Here is a 17,471-nt window from a genome sequence, read left to right as displayed (position 1 = left end):
AGTCTTTTAAAAGACCCCAGTGAGTTCGCCTTTACCACCACTGACGGCAGCCGATTCCACTCACTCACCACCCTCTGAGTGAAAAACTTTCCCCTAACATCTCCTCTGTACTTGCTTCCCAGCACCTTAAACCTGTGTCCTCTCGTAGCGACCATTTCAGCCCTGGGAAATAGCCTCCGAGAATCCACTCTATCTATTCCTTTCAACATCTTATAAACCTCTATCAGGTCGCCTCTCAACCTTCATCTCTCCAGGGAGAAGAGACCTAGCTCCCTCAACCTATCTTCATAAGGCATGCCTCCCAATCCAGGCAACATCCTTGTAAATCTCCTCTGCACCCTCTCAATAGCCTCTACATTCTTCCTGTAGTGAGGCGATCAGAATTGCGCACAGTACTCCAAGTGGGGTCTGACAAGGGTCTTATAAAGTTGCAGCATTACCTCCCGACTCCTAAACTCAATCCCTCGATTAATGAAGGCCAGTACACCATACGCCTTCTTGACCACATCCTCCACCTGCGAGGCCGACTTGAGCGTCCTATGGACCCGGACCCCAATGGATGAGCCCGGGGTGAAGTTAGAGTGAAAATCCCCTAGTTGCCACACTCTGGCGCTTATTCGGGTACACTGAGGGAGAATTTAGCATGGTCAATGCACTAACCAGCACACCTTTTGGACTGTGGAAGGAAACCGGAGCACCTGGAGGAAACCCACACAGACACGGGGAGAACATGCAGACCCCACACAGGCAGTGACCCAAGCCGGGATCGAATTCGGGTCCCTGGCGCTGTGAGACAGCAGTGCTAACCACTGTGCCACCGTGCTGCCAATGCCACAAGATACACCACATGATACCAGGTACATGGAGAAGGAGGAAGCCATTCAGCCCCTCACACCTGATTTACTATTCAGCTAGAGTATGACTGGTCTTCAATGTCCAGACGTTTTCCTGCACTATCCCCATATCACTTGATATATTTAATATCTAAAAATCTATCAATTGCTGTCTTGAACATGCTCAGTGACTGAGTCTCCATAACCCTCTGGGATAGAGAATTGCAGACTTTGCTACCCTCTGAGTGCAGACATTATTCCTCATCTCGGTGTTCAGTGGCCTGCCCCTTGTTCTGAGATAAGGGGAGAGTTCTCCGGCTGTTCATGCCGGCAGGATTCTCCGGTCCCACTGGCAGGAAACACATTCCCACAGGTTTCCCAATGACGTGGGGTGACATCAATGGGAAATCCCATTGACAGTGAAGGAACCAGAGAATCCTGCTGCACACCAACTCCCATCATTGAGGAACACGCGGCTGGGAGGCTGGAGAATTCTTTCCTACATCTCCTGGTTCCAGACACCCCCCCCCCACCCCCCAGCCAGGGGAAACATCCTTCCTGCATCTACCTTGTTAAGCCCTGTAAGAAGTGTATACATTTCAATGAGATCACCTCTCATTCATCAAGCTCCAGAGAGTACAGGTCTAGTCTCCTCAATCATTCCTTATTTGGATAATCCTGCCATCCCAGGAATTAGTCTGGTGAACCTTCCTTTCACACTCTATGTCAAGTACAGCATTCCTTCAGTAGGGAGACCAAAACTGTACACAATACTCCAGGTTCAGTCTCACTCAGGCTCAATACAATCGCAGAAAGATATCTTTGCTCCTCTACACAAGTACTCTTGCAATAAAGGCCAACATACCATTTGTCTTCCGAATTACTTGCTGCACCTGCCTGTTAGCTTTCAGTGCCTCATGAACAGGAACACCCAGCTCCCTTTGAACATCAACATTTCCCAATCTCTCACTATTTAAAAAAGACTCTACTGTCAGAATTTTACCATCTTGCCTGCCCGAGACTCGTAAGATCCCACCCAAGGCCAAAGGAGGATCCGGTTCTGGGAGCCTCGCCCGCTCCGATTCAGCGAGGTGGTAAAATCCTGGTCTACATTCCTATTTTCTTATCAAAGTGCAAAACTTGCTATTTTTCCACATCATATTCCATCTGCCATGTTCTTGCTCACTCACTCAGTCTGTCTAAATCCCCTTGAAGTCTCTTTGCATCCTCCTCACAACTCCCATTCCCACCTAGTTTTGTATCATCACAAGATATTACATAACATACATGCAATCCTGCTCCAAGTCGCTGCCAATTCAACATAGGACCAAGCCTAGCTCTGTACAAAGCCAACATTGGCATGATTCACAACACAATGGAGTCCTGTTGATTAAAAATAAAATAAAACGGAAGATTCTGGAAACACAATGGCAGATCAGCCAAAACATGAAAGAGGAAAGAGAGGTCAATACTTCTGAAGAAAGGTCTTAGACCGAAAACTTCTGAACTCCAGGGTAGCAAAACTGGAGGGTACCCCAAAGATATGCTGGTGTCACCCATCAACCCCCATCAGATGTTGCCAGTAAGGTTTGTGGGCAATTGTCTGGGAAATGTAACCTTCCCCTGGGTAATAGCTCTGTACTGGGAACCATCTGAAAACATGATTCAAATTAAAATTTAAAATTTACACATTGTAAAATTACACTTAGCACGTCAGATGTACAAGTTTCAAGTGTCAATTCAAACATTATACAAGTTCAAAGGTATCCAATTGAGTCTTTTTTTTATACAGTGTATAGAATGGTTCTGACGGGTTTATGACCATAATTACCCAGAAAAATTTCAAAGCATTAAAACCACTTCAAACTTCTGGGTAATTGCAAATTCCACCAACGCCGCCCACTATCACTCCCTAAGGGAACTCTCCCACCACCCCCAACTCCAGCTGCCATCCACACCCCCAGTGGATTCCCCTATGGAACTCCCCCTGCTCATCTCCCCATTCGTGGGGGGGCGTCATCCATCACCCTACCCTCCCCCGCAATTGGGAATCCCCCACACTCCACCAGATCCGACTCCCAACTTTCATCCCACCTCTGCCAAGGCCCAAACTGAAATCCCCCCTTCCCACTCAAAGTCCTACCCACTTATTCACTTTGATTTGGATTTGATTTGTTATTGTCACATTAGTAATACGTAGTGAAAAGTATTGTTTCTTGCGTGCTTATACAGACAATGAATACTGTTCATAGAGAAGGAAAGGAGAAAGTGCAGAAAGTGTTACAGTCAGGGTGCAGAAAAGATCAACTTAATGCAAGGTAATTTCATTCAAAAGTCTGATAGCAGCAGGGAAGAAGTTGTTCTTATAGAGTCATAGAGGTTTACAGCATGGAAACAGTCCCTTTGGCCCAACGTGTCCTTTTTGCCACTCTTTTTTAAACCGCTAGGCTAACCTCAATTGCCTCTACACACATCGTACCCATGTAACTGTCTAAATGCTTTTTAAAAGACAAAATTGTACCCACCTCTACTACTACCTCTGGCAGCTTGTTCCAGACACTCACCACCCTCTGTGTGAAAAACTTGCCCTTCTGGACACTTTTGTATCTCTCTCCGCTCACCTTAAACCTGTGCCCTCTGGTTTTAGACTCCCCTACCTTTGGGAAAAGAGATTGACTATCTAGCTGATCTGTGACCCTCATTATTTTATCGACCTCTATAAGATTACCCCTCAGTCTTCTATGCTGTAGAGAAAAAAGCCTCTCCTTATCCAGCCTCTCCTTATAGCTCAAACCACCAAGTCCCATTAGCATCCTAGTAAATCTTTTCTGCACTATAATAATATCCTTTCTGTAATAGGGTGACCACAACTGTACACAATATTCCAAGTGTGGCCTTACCAAGATCTTGTACAACATCAACAAGACGTTCAACTCCTGTATTCAATGTTCTGACCAATGAAACCAAGCATGCCGAATGCCTTCTTCACCACTCTGTCCACCTGTGACTCCACTTTCAAGAAACAATGAACATGTACCCCTAGATCTCTTTGTTCTGTAACTCTCCCCAACATCCTACCATTAACTGAGTAAGTCCTGCCCTGGTTCAATCTACCAAAATCATCACCTCACATTTATCTAGAACAAAGAACAAAGAAAATTACAGCACAGGAACAGGCCCTTCATCCTCCAAGCCTGTGCTGTCTGACTTAACTAAAACCCCCTACCGTTACGGGGACCATGTCCCTCTATTCCCGTTCTATTCATGTACTTGTCAAGACATCTTCAAAAGTCACTACCGTATCCGCTTCCACTAGTCCCCCGGCAATGAGTTGCAGGCACCCACTACGCTCTGTGTAAAAGATCTGCCTCGTGCATCTCCTTTAAACTTTGTCCCTCGCACCTTAAACCTGTGCCCCCTAATAATTGACTCTTCCACTCTGGGAAAAAGCTTCTGACTATCCACTCTGTCCATGCCTCCCACAATCTTGTAGACTTCTATCAGGTCTCTCCTCAACTTCCATCGCTCCAGTGAGAACAATCCAAGTTTCTCCAACCTCTCCTCATAGCTAATACCCTCCACACCAGGCAACATCCTGGTAAATCTTTTCTGTACCCTTTCCAAAGCTTTGAGATCCTTCTGGTAGTGTGGCAATCAGAATTAAACTTCGTCTGCCACTTGTCAGCCCATTGGCCCAATTAATCAAGATCCTGTTGCAATCAGAGATAACTTCCTTCACTGTCCATTATGCCACCAATCTTGGTGTCATCTGCAAACTTACTAAACATGCCTCCTATATTCTCATCCAAATCGTTCGTATGAATGACAAATAACAGTGGACCCAGCACTGATCCCTGAGGCACACCGCTGGTCACAGGGCTCCAGTTTGAAAAATAACTCTTTACAACCACCCTCTGGCTCTGCCAAGAAGCCAATTTTGTATCAATTTAGATACCTCACTCTGGATCCCGTGAGATTTAACCTCATGCAACAACCTACCATGCTGTACCTTGTCAAGGGCCTTTTTAAAACCCATGTAGACAACATCAACTGCACTGCCCTCATCTACCTTCTTGGTTACCCCTTCAAAACACTCAATCACATTTGTGAGACATGACTTTCCACTCTTAAAGCCATGCTGACTGTCTCTAATCAGTTCTTGCTTCTTTAAATGCCTTTAGATTCTGTCTCTCAAAATACCTTCCAACAACTTACCCACCACAGATGTGAGGCTCACTGGCCTGTAGTTCCCAGGCTTTTCCCTGCAGCCCTTTTTAAACAAAGGCACAACATTTGTCACTCTCCAATCTTCAGGCACCTCACCCGTGACTATCAATGATCCAAATACCTCAGCTTGGGGAACGAGCAATTTCCTCCCTTGCCTCTCACATTGTCCTGTGATACACTTCATCAGATCCCGAGGATTTATCTATCTTGATACGCTTTAAGACTTGCAGCACCCCCTTCTCTGTAATATGTACACTCCTCAAAACATCACTATTTATTTCCCCAAGTTCCCAAACATCCAAGCTTTTCTCAACAGTAAATACTGATGAGAAATATTTATTCAAGATCTCACCTAACCCTTGTGGATTCGCATATTGATGACCTTGGTGATCCTTAAGAGGCCCTACTCTCTCCCTAGTTATTCTTTTGCCCTTTATATATTTGTAGAAGCTCTTTGGATTCTCCTTTGTCTTTTCTGCCAAAACAATCTCTTGTCCCCTTTTTGCCCTCTTGAGTCAGTTGTTATGTGATCTCATATTTTTCTATCCTTTTCCCGATGGAAGGAAGTGGAAGAGAGAATGTCCGGGGATCCTTAATTATGCTGACTGTTCTGCCAAGGCAGAGGATGGAAGGCTGGTTTGATGAATTGGGCTCTATTCATGACCCTTTGTAGTTCTTTGCAGCCTTGGGCAGAGCAGGAGCCCATACCGCTATTAGCATCCTTCTCTGCCATGAACTTCACCATTTACATCCACTTTGTCCTTTTGCCTGTGACATTTTGTCAATTACCCCCTCCCCTTGCAGTTTAAATCTCACCCTATTCTCTCTGTCTTTGGCTCTGACAAAGGGTCATCCAGACTCAAAACGTTGACTCTATTCTCTCTCTCCACAGATGCTGTCAGACCTGCTGAGGTTTCCCAGCGTTTCCTGTTTCAGATTCTGGCATCTGCGGAAATTCGCTTTCACGCTCACCACCTCCCTGGCTAGTCAAAGACATTAAACCTGGCTGAACCTTTAAACGACCTGCTTTACAACAGCTAGTCGCCTCTTCTCCTGCAGAACGGCAGTGCTGGATTCAAGGCTCCAGGAGCACACACAGTTCCTGCCTCGTCTGAGTTGGAAGAACAAGCGGGACAAGATTGAAGAAATGTAAAGGTATGAAAGCAGGTCGGATTGGCAATCAACTCCACAGAGGTTCACCCTTTAACCTTGATTCCCTCCTCCACACAGGCTGCCAGACCCGCTGAGTTAGTTTCAATGTTTCGGGTTTTCCAGTGAACCTGACTAAAAGATCTTCAATCACTGACAGCTCAATGCCCTCTCAGCATTTCTGAGATTTGACCTTCTACTTTTCATTGTTATGAATTAAAAACTTTCAATGATTACAAAAACACAAACAGAAAATAAATATTGCGACGACTAAAAGAATAATTTAGAAAAACAATGAATTACCTTAAAGTGCACAGAAACTAACTTTTTATTCTTTCTTATCTTCCAGGAGAGAGACAAACTATTCCCCATGACTAGGAGAGGAATCCTGTTCTGTTCTTACTTACGCAGTGGCCAATCTAGGTTTGTACCTAGAATCCAAGCTCATGCGGACGGTAGTCGTTCTCCAAAAGGAAGAAGTCGAATGAAAAGTGAGCCAGTGTCCCACGCAGGCACGGCTCATTAAGAGCTTACAGCACCCCAGCCTCTTCTACGAGAGCAGCTGAACTTTCCCAGGCTTGGATTGCCTCTCCACCTGTTGCTGATCTGTGCCCACGCACAACCGAAAAAGAAATCATAACTTGCAACTAATGGTTTCGGACGGAAGTTGCCACCTCACGATAGATGGTTGGCAGGGTTACAGATCCCCACAGCCGTCATGTCCTCTGCAATTTCTCTCAGCTCATTAAGCAGATTCCTCACACACTGCTGTGCACGAGGGCGGTTTTCAGTAACATGGCAACATGAGCCACTTATCCAACGATCAGATCCGGACCCTCGTTCGAATCCCAATAATTTTGCAAGTGTGGATGTGCCAGCTCTCGGACTCTTGCTCCTGTTTCCTGTTTCCCAGCCCTTCTCTCTGTTTCCCAAATATTATTCTATGTACGTCAACCGGACATCAATCAAATTGATGCTGCAGTTATTAGAAGAAAGGCTTACATTGATGTATCGTCTTTCATGACTTCAGGATGTCCCAAAGAACTTCACAGCCAATATACAGGGGGGGTGGAACAGTAGCACAGTGGCTAGCACTGCTGCCTCACATTGCTATGGGTTTGAATCCCGGCTTGGGTGACTGTGTGGAGTTTGTATGTTCTCCCTGTGTCTGCATGGGTTTCCTCGGGGTGCTCAGGTTCCCTCCCACAGTCCAAAGGTGTGCAGCCAAATGAGAAAATGCTGGAAAATCTTAGCCGGTCCGGCAGCACCCGTAAGGAGAGAAGAGAGCTGATGTTTCGAGTCCAGATGACTCTTTGTCAAAACACAATTGAGTGCTGCAGCGGTACTTGAACCCGTAGCCTCTGAATCAGCGGTGAGATGTTCACTGACTCTGAGCATTCCCAGACAGTAACAGGAAAGCCATCTCAACAATGATGGAAGCAAGCAGCCATGCCCAGTTAGAGTATCATAACTAGGGCTAATGGAGTTCTGATGAATCATCTCTGACTAGAATCTCTCATAGTCGCGAGGAATCACTGCATTGATGATATCACTGCACACTTGGCGATAGATCTTTTTCCAGAAACGATCTCATGGCCCATCATTAACCACAGTTTTGTTCGAAAAACTTAAAGGAGCATAGAACCACAGAAATGATCCAGGACAGAAGGGGAACATTCAGTCCATCTGGTCCATGCTGACCCAGGTGCCCTTTCTAATCACATCTCCTTGCGCATGACCCATCGTCCAGTAGTTTACAGCACATGGGATGTACTTTTTAAAAGAGTTTAGGGTCTCTGCCACCACCACCAACTCAGACAGCGAATCCCAGACATCCACCACCCTCTGCGTAAAAAAATTTTTCCTCATGTCCCCCCTAATCCCTCTGCCATTTAGCTTGAATCTATGACCATTGGTTTTCGAACTCTCTGCCAAGGGAAAGAGGTTGCTTCTGTCTATCCTCTCTCTATCCCTCACAATTTTGCACACTTCAATCATGTCACCCCTCAGCCTTCTCTGTTCCAAGAAAAACACTCCAACCTCCTCAATCTCTCCTCGTATCTGAAATTCTCCAGTCCTGGAAACATTCCAGTGAATCTCCTCTGCACCCTCTCCAGAGAAATTACATCCTTCCTGTAAGGTGGTGACAAGAGCTGCACACAACACTCCAGATGCAGCCTCACCAGTTCCATCTTTATATCCCTACTTTTGTGTTCTGTACCTCTGCCAATGAAGGAGAGCATTCCATATGTCTCCTTTACATCTTCATCTGCTGTACTGCTACTTTTAGGGACATGTGCACTTGCATGCCAAGATTTCTCACTTCATCTATCTCAGAATATTCCCAGAAAAAGTTGGAAAAATTAAAACAACTTTATTGTGTACTGTCTCTTACTGTTTGACCTCCTTGAATGCATTACCTCTCACTTATCAGAATGATAGAACATCATGTAATCCCTATAGTGCAGAAGGAGGCCATTCAGCCCATCGAGTCTGCACCGACCATAATCCCACCCATGCCCTATCCCCACAACCCCATGCATTTACCCTAGCTAATCCCCCTGACACTAAGGGGTAATTTAACATGGCCAATCCACCAAACCACACATCTTTGGGCTGTGGGAGGAAACTGGAGCACTTGGAGAAAACCCACCCAGACACGGGGAGAATGAGCAAACTCCACACAGACAGTCACCCAAGGTGGGAATCGAACCTGGGTCCCTGGCGCTGTGAAGCAGCAGTGCTAATCACTGTGCCATTGTGCTGTCAGCGAACTCCATCTGCTACTTTCCTGCCCACTCCACCAACCCATCAATACCATTTTGGACCTTACAGCTATCCTGTACCCTATCCACTACACAGTGTTGTCTGCTCTGTGGGTGTACCTACACCACAGGGAGTGCAGCAGGTTCATGAAGGCAGCTCAACACCACCTTCTCAAGGGGCAATTAGGGATGGGCAATAAATGCTGGTCTGGCTAGTGACGCCCACATGAATGGATAAAAATAAACTTCAGATTTGAAAAGTTACCTTCAGCTGGCCCAGCTCCAGATCCTTTCTTGATTGGATTTCTCACTGTAACATCTGTAGCTGATAATTATTTTTAAACTATGCAGTTTGCAATCATTGAAGGGCCCCCAGGTCAGGTAGATAAAGATATCTGAAGCATTTCTGTTCACTCTCCTCTCTCACTGGTTGCTGGGGGGGGAGGTGAGGAAAGCTAGCCAATGGCCTCTCGGGGGATTTTTCCCATCATTTCATTGCATATAAAACGAAATTTAATCCAAAATGGCATCATCCAATAACAGTAATAATAACGGTGGCATGGTGATTCGCACTGCTGCCTCACAGCTGCCAGGGACCTGGGTTCGATTCCCAGCTTGGGTCACTGTCTGTGTGGAATCTGCATGTTCTCCCCGTGTCTGCGTGGGTTTCCTTCGGGTGCTCCAGTTTCCTCTCACAATCCAAAGATGTGTGGGTTAGGTTGATTGGCCGTGCTAAATTGACCTTTTGTGTCAGGGTGACTAGGAGGGTAAATATGTGAGGTTACGGGGATAGGGCCTGAGTGCGATTGTTGTTGGTGCAGGCTCGATGGGCCAAATGGCCTCCTTCTGTACTGTAGATTCTATGAACAACAACTGGCATTCTTTGGTGCCTTTAACAGTGTAAAACATTCCATGGTGTTTCACAGGAATATGACTAAGCAGTGAGCCACGTAAGGACATATTAGGGCAGGTGAGGGGAAGGTGTTGAGAGGTGTCTTAATGATGGAAAGAGCTTTAAGGAAGAAATTCCAGAGCTTAGGGCCCAGGCCACTTACCATCCTGACTCAGAAATATATCGGCTGTTCCTTCACTACCATTGGGTCAAAACCCTGAAACTTCTTCCCTAACAGCACTCTGGGTGTACCTGTACCACATGGACTGCTGCGGTTCAAGAAGGCAGCTCACCACCACCTTCTCGAGGGGCAATTAGGGATGGGTAATAAATGCTGGCCTAGTCAGTGGCACCCATGACCCTTGACGGAATACAAAAGTGGCATGATTAAAGTCGGAGATGACATAGAATCCCTCCAGTGCAAAAGGAGGCAATTCGGCCCATCGAGCCTGCACCAACAACACCCTATCCCCATAACCCCACATACTTACCCTGCTAATCCCCCAAAACTAGGGACTACTTAGCATGGCCAATCAAGCTAACCTGCACTTCTTTGTACTGTGTCTGTGTGGAGTTTGCACATTCTCCCCGTATCTGCATGGGTTTCCTGCAGGTGCACTGGTTTCCTCCCACAGTCCAAAGATGTTCGGGTTAGGTTGATTGGCCATGCTAAAATTGCCCTTTAGTTTTCTGAGATGAAACTTCACTGCAGCGTTAATATAAGCCTACTTGTGACACTAATAAATAAATAAAATAGCTTCCTGTGGGGATCAATGGGAACAGTATTATTAATGTTCAAAATTATTAGCGTTCAAAGCTTCATTGGAAAGCAGCGAGAGGCCAGTAAACCGACTGTAAAATGTATCACCAGTTGGGAGAGAAGGGAAAATATTATAAAAACAAAGGAGACTTTGCATTTCTCTGTGAAAAAAACAATTAAAACCCTTCGAACTGCAGGTCAGTGCCAAGAGTGACCAATGTGGAAAGGCAGCAGAAATTCCGCAGAGACGTAAAGAATTTCAGAATGAGCTTCTCCTTCACTGAACGCTTCCAAGATTCCCAAAGGATAATGAATGGATTATTGAGGAGCTTTTGCAAAGATGCATTTTAACAAGTGGGTGTTACCCAGCTGTTTGAAAGCCCAGTGAGGCTGGCAAGCACATTCCAACTCTCAAATCCGGTGATCGTCACCGGCTGTGTGTGTGCACACTTAGCAGAGACAAACTCCACACCCCATTCCGCTTTCACCCGATAAACTCCAGCTTCTCCCTGTCGCGTACCTCCGTTCTCAGCGCATTCCTCATCTCTGAGGAATCAGCTGTGTCTCCGTGCGTGTCACTAGTCCCTCCTGAGTCTGGATGCTGTGGGTTTGACCCGTCCCAGAAACCCGTGGAGGAATTTTACGGTTCCCCAGTGCGGAGGGAACAATAGATCCTGCGGGTGGGAAGGGCTTTAAAATTCCACTCCTGAGCCCAAAATACACACCGACACGCCCAGTGCTGTATTGAGGGAGTGCTGCATTGTCAGGGGTGCCATTTGCGCTGAGGCTTTAAACCCAGTCTGCCCTGGTAGGTGGATATAAAAGAATATCTGAAGGAGAGGGAGAATTCGTCCTCAGGTCTGAACATACATTTATCAAGCAACACCCAACAAATCCTGTAATTGGCCATTTATTTAATTGATTTTCATGGGAACTTTTTATACAAACTTAAGAAATAGGAGCAGGAGTCGGCTATCTAGCCCCTCGAGCCTGCTCCGCCATTCAATAAGACCATGGCTGATCTGATAGTGGGTTCAGTTCCTCTTACCCGCCCACTCCCCATAACCCTTAATTCCCTTATTGGTCGCCATGTTGATTTAACAATGTCAGCATCGCATTAGCAATACTGACAATTTGTATTTACAATAACACCCTGAATGAACGAAGACATTCCATACGGCTTTGTGTGAGGAAAGAAAATTTCACACGAGCCACATGAGGTGAACAAAGAAGACAGAACAGAACAGCACAGGAACAGGCCCTTCAGCCCTCCAAGCCCGTGCTGATCATGTTGTCCTACCTAGACCATCCGCCTCTATCCCTCTATTCCCCGTCTGCTCATGCGTCTATTCAGATAAGTCTTAAATGTCACTAACGTGTCTGCCACAACCATCTCACTTGGTAGTGAATTCCAGGCCCCCATCAGCCTCTGTGTAAAAACCTTCCCCGCACGTCCCCACTGAACCTTTCCCCACTAACCCTGAACTTGGGCCTCCTTGTAATTGTCATTTCTGCCCTGGGAAAAAGCTTTCCAACTCTTCACCCCATCTGTACCTCTCATAATTTTATAAACTTCTATCAGGTCGCCCCTCAGTCTCTGTCTTCCCAGGGAGAACAATCCCAGTTTATTCAATCTCGCCTGATAGCTAATCCCCTCCAGGCCAGGCAACATCCTGGCAAACCTTTTTGTACTCCCTCCAAAGCCTCCACGTCCTTCTGGTAGTGTGATATTAGGTCAGGTGGCCACAAGTTTGGACAAGGAGATGGGTTTTAAGGAGAATCTTAAAGGATGATAAGGAGGTGGAAATATTTTGAGGGACTGGGCGGGGGGGGGTGGGTGGGGTGCGGAATTCCGGAGCTTAGGAACCAGGCAGCTAAGGCACAGTGACCAATGGTTAGAATCAGTAGCGTGTAAAAGGCCAGAATATTAAAGAAGTGCAGAGATCCTGAGGGATCCAGGATGAGGTTACGGAGATAGAGAGGGAAGCCACCAGGGAGGAATAGGAAAACAAGGATTAGAATAGCAAAATCAAGGTGTTATTGAACCGGACGGAACCTGGTGCAGATCAGCGAGCATGGGGTGAGTGATAAGTGAACAGAACTTGGTGCAAGTTATGGTCTAGGCCATAGAGTTTTATCATAGAATCACTACGGTGCAGAGGATATCACTTTCTCAGAAGACCAAGGAAATTTGGCACATCCACTGTGACTCTCACCAGCCTTTACAGATACACCATAGAAAGCATTCCTTCTGGTTGTATCACTGCTTGGTATGGGCTCCTGCTCTGCCCAAGACTGCAAGAAACTACAAAATGCAGTGAATGTAGTCCAATCCATCAGGCAAACCAGCCTCCTATCCATTGACTCTGTCTACACTTCCCGCTGCCTCAGAAAAGCAGCCACATAATTAAAGACCCCACACACCCTGGACATTCTCCCTTCCGCCTTCTTCCATCAGGAAAAAGATACAAAAGTCTGACGTCACGTACCAACCGACTCCAGGACAGCTTCTTCCCTGCTGCATCAGATTGTTGAACGTACCTGCCTTGCATTAAGTTGATCTTTCTCTGCACCCTACATTACTGTAACGTTACATTCTGCACTCTCTCTTTTCCTTCTCTATGAACAGTATGCTTTGTCTGTAGCACGCGCAAGAAACAATACATTTCACTGTATACTAATACATTTGACAATAATAAAACAAGATCAGAAGGAGGCCATTCAGCCCATTGACACTGCACCGATTCCATCAGAGCACCTTACCCAGGCCAATCCCCCCTCCATCCATATCCCTATAATCCCACTAAACTACATATCTTTGGAAACAACGGGCAATTTAACACAGCCAATCCATCCAACCCGCACATTTTCAGACTGTGGGCGGAAACCCACGCAGTCACAGGGACAACATGCAGACTCCGCACAGTCACCCACGCAGGGAATTGAAACCAGGTCCCTGAGGCTGTGAGGCAGCAGTGCTAACCACTGTGCCACTGTGCAACTGTGCAAGATTATGAAGGACAGAAGATGGGAAGCCAGCCAGGAGAGCAGTGGAATAATTGAATCTCGAGGTGACAAAGGCTGGGATGAGAGTGTCGGCAGCAGATGGGCCAATATGGCAAGGCTGAGTCAGGAGATATTATGGAGAAGAGAGTAGGCGGCCTTGGAGACAGAGTGGGTATGTGTTTGGAAACTCATCTCAAGGCTAAACAGGGTGCGAGCAGTCTGATAGAGCCTCAGATAGTGAGCGGACAGAGGGATGGATGGCGGAATTCTATTGCCCCACACGGGATCGGAGTGGGCAAGGGGCAGACAGTGGAAATATCGGTTGACCTTGGGTTCGAGCGAGGCTGCAAAATTCCACCCAGAGTGAGAGAACGGAAGTTATAGTGAGGAACATTCAATTTTCCCAATATTTTACAAGAGGACATTTCTACTCATCCAGAACTGGATGTTGAAGAGGTAACAATCCAGAGGAGGAGGGGAGGTTGAGAGAGGCAGTAATCTAGAGTTGAGTGTCTGCAGCGTACAAAAGCAATTCTCCCACCTTTCTCCACCCGCCACTGCTGCTGGATCTCCATTCACCGCAGCGGGGCTGGAAAATCCCAGCCCTGAGTGAGGTCGGAAAATCCTGGCTAGTGTGTTTTCCGAGGATATGACTGCGGGCCAACAGGTAGATGACAATTGGGAAGGATATATCCCTGGGGACTCCCAGGAACGTCTGGAATGGGAAGTGAAGCCATTGCAAGTGATTCTCTGTCTAGGTGGATTGGAATTCCTCCATAACGTGCTCCAACTGCGAGGCTTCAGCAAACTCACGGAGCTGGCGAAGATTCCAGGTCCATACAGGATGATACAGGTTAGATGCAGGGAAGATGTTCCCAATGGTGGGGGGAGTCCAGAACCAGGGTTCACAGTCTGACAATACAGGATAGACCATTTAGGATGGAGATGAGAAGACATTTCTTCACCCAAAGAGTGGTGAGCCTGTGGAATTCATTACCACAGGAAGTAGTTGATGCCAAAACATTGAATGTGTTCAAGAGATAGCTGGATACAGCACTTGGGGTGAAGGGGATCAAAGGTTATGGGGAGAAAGCAGGATTAGGCTATTGAGTTGGATGATCAGCCATCATTGTGATGAATGGTGGAGCAGGCTCGAAGGGTCAAATGGCCTCCTCCTGCTCCTATCTTTTATGTTTCTATGTTGAAGCCTACTCACTTAGGAATGGTTATCAAAAACAGATAATGCTGGAAAATCTCAGCAGGTCTGACGGCATCTATGGAGAGAGAACAGGGCCAACATTTTGGGTCTGGATGACCCTTCTTTTTTATCAAAATGGTTCTCTGCCATTTAGTAAGGTACCATCTGGCACGTGGCACAGTGGTTATCACTGCTGCCTCACAGCACCAGGGATCTCGGTTCAATTCCCGGCTTGGGTTACTGCCTGTGTGGAGTTTGCATGTTCTCCCCGTGTCTGTGTGGGTTTCCTGCAGGCACTCCGGTTTCCTCCCACAGTCCGAAAGACATGCTGGTTAGACTCATTGGCCGTGCTAAATTCTACCTCAGTGTCCCCAAACAGGTATTGGACTGTGGTGACTAGGGGATTTTCACAGTAACTTCATTGCAGTGTTAATGTAAGCCTACTTGTGACAATAATAATAACAAATAACCTTTGGATGGAAGTCGGAGAGAGCAGTGCCAACCTAGCAGATGTTTTAGTGACCAGATAGATTCTTTTACAACAATCTAACAACTTCAGAATCACTTTTACTGACACCAGTTTTTGAATGTCAGAAATTCTTTTTAAAAAGAACACATTGTCAAACTGCCACAGAGAGGAACATATCCGGTAACATCACTACTATACAGCATTGCCATCAATTTGATTTGATTTGATTTATTATTGTCACATGTATTAATATATTGTGAAAAGTGTAGTTTCTTGTGTGTTGTACAAAGCATACCATTCATAGAGAAGGTAAGTTTATTTATTAGTCACAAGTAGGCTTACATTAACACTGCAATGAAGTTACTGTGACAATCCCCTAGTCACCACACTCCAGCACCAGTTCAGTACACTGAGGGACAATTTAGCATGGCCGATGCACCTAATTTGCGCATTTTTGGACTGTGGGAGGAAACCGGAGCGCCCGAAGGAAACCCACACAGACACGGGGAGAATGTGCAAACTCCACACAGACAGTGACCCAAGCTGGGAATCGAACCCAGGTCCTTGGCGCTGTGAGGCAGCAGTGCTCACCACTGTGCCACCGTGCCAAAAGGAGAGAGTGCAGAATGTAGTGCTACATTCACAGCTAGGGTGTAGAGAAAGATCAACTTAATGCAAGATAAGTCCATTCAAAAGCCTGAAGGCAGCAGGGAAGAAGCTATTCTTGAGCCGGTTGGTACGTGACTCAGACTTTTGTACTGTTTTCTTGACGGAAGAAGGTGGAAGAGAGTCATAGAAGGAGAGTAAAAGATAGAATTAGAAGGTGTGCTGGGCACAGCTTGCAGCAAGTCTCCAGGCTCCTACATGAACGAATTAAACATTAAATCAGCAAGAGTGATGTTACTGGAGATTTTTCACACCTCAGGTAGATACAGAAGGAATATTTCACGAGCCCAGTATTACACTTCGCAATGACAACAGTGTAAAGCTGACTGTTAGTTCACTGAATATATTATACTGAATTTATAGACACAGGAACAGGCCGTTCAGCACACAGCTCTCTACTGGCCCTGTGTCCCATGTGAGCTTTATCCCCCCCACCCCAGCTGCATGTTAAACAGAAAGGTAACCCTTACCTTAAACCGCACTCTCTTTATCACCTTCTTGCTGTCCAAATCCAGCACTGTTGGGAGTTGCTCTACAGGATTGCTCGCAACCAGTGTTCGACACAGCTGAGGACCCGAGTCCTCCAGGTACCCCTGGCTTTGTTGCTTCTTCTCCCTCATACTGTATCCGACCCTCAGCTCCCGGAACAACTCAGGAAAATCCCCTTCGCTGTGATAAGCATATTGATTGCCTCAGGAGGATGACCCTGGAGTCAAAGATAAGTCAGCCCCCGGGAGCCGGAATGCTCGCTGCCTCCTGGTTTCCTCCTTTCTCTCCCGGCAAGGTGGGTTTTCGCAGCACCAATCAGCACAGAGCAGGACAAAGCATTCCTAACGCTCTCCGTGTACAGACAAGAAGTGTGGTCCTTCCCCACCCCCGCATCCCCCCCCCCCACCCCCACAGCCCAAGGCTCTCTGCTCGAGTTGAGAGCCTAATTCAGAAGGAAATCTTCCTCTGCCTTTATACAATGATGAAGCAGGAACTAACACACGGAGACTCAGAGTTGCCACCTACACACCCCCGAAAACTAAACACACAGCTTCCTGACAGAAACTAGGACGACAAAGAATAAAATGTTCATGGCCCTCGAAGGCAGTGCTGCTCAGGAGCGCAGCCTAACCAGAATACATTTGCATTATTTTTCACCTTTTGATATTTTCTTGGTTCCTCTCCACCCCGTACACTCACTGGGGTGCGTTTTGTCAAATCGTTAAAAGCCCAAAGGTATCACTTCCAAGTGACCAGCACTTTATGTGTGGGTCAATATTCCCAAACAGCAAGCCCCCACCTAGCACGACACAATTTAATACCAAATTTTCTGCTTTTAATGAGGATTGTTGAAAGGTTTATAGCAAATCATAGAATCCCCACAGTGAAGAGGCCATTCAGCCCATCAGCTCTGCACAGACTCTGACAGAATATCTTGCCCAGGCTCAATCCCCATAACAATTACCATGGCTAATCCCTCTAACATATATTGGTACACTGAGGAGCAATTTAGCATGG

At 46.4% G+C, this 17,471-nt stretch overlaps 1 protein-coding gene across 4 annotated transcripts in view; it reads right to left on the bottom strand.

Moving 5' to 3' along the window:
- Nucleotides 1-16,816, bottom strand: part of phldb1b (pleckstrin homology-like domain, family B, member 1b) — a 315,522-nt gene extending 298,706 nt beyond the window's left edge. For all 4 annotated transcript variants that reach the window (XM_080214763.1, XM_080214764.1, XM_080214765.1 and 1 more), the window contains exon 1: nt 16,436-16,816. In XM_080214763.1, coding sequence (XP_080070889.1) covers nt 16,436-16,585 — 150 coding nt within the window. In that variant the 5' untranslated portion in view covers nt 16,586-16,816. The remainder of the gene's footprint in view (nt 1-16,435) is intronic.
- Nucleotides 16,817-17,471: the final 655 nt, after the last annotated feature.

This window comes from Carcharhinus amblyrhynchos, chromosome 29 (assembly GCF_965287045.1).
Source record: "Carcharhinus amblyrhynchos chromosome 29, sCarAmb.v2.hapA, whole genome shotgun sequence".
NCBI classification, from domain to species: Eukaryota; Metazoa; Chordata; class Chondrichthyes; order Carcharhiniformes; family Carcharhinidae; genus Carcharhinus; species Carcharhinus amblyrhynchos.
The sequence above is the reverse complement of the archived record's forward strand: the minus strand, read 5'-3'. Positions and strand labels throughout refer to the sequence as shown.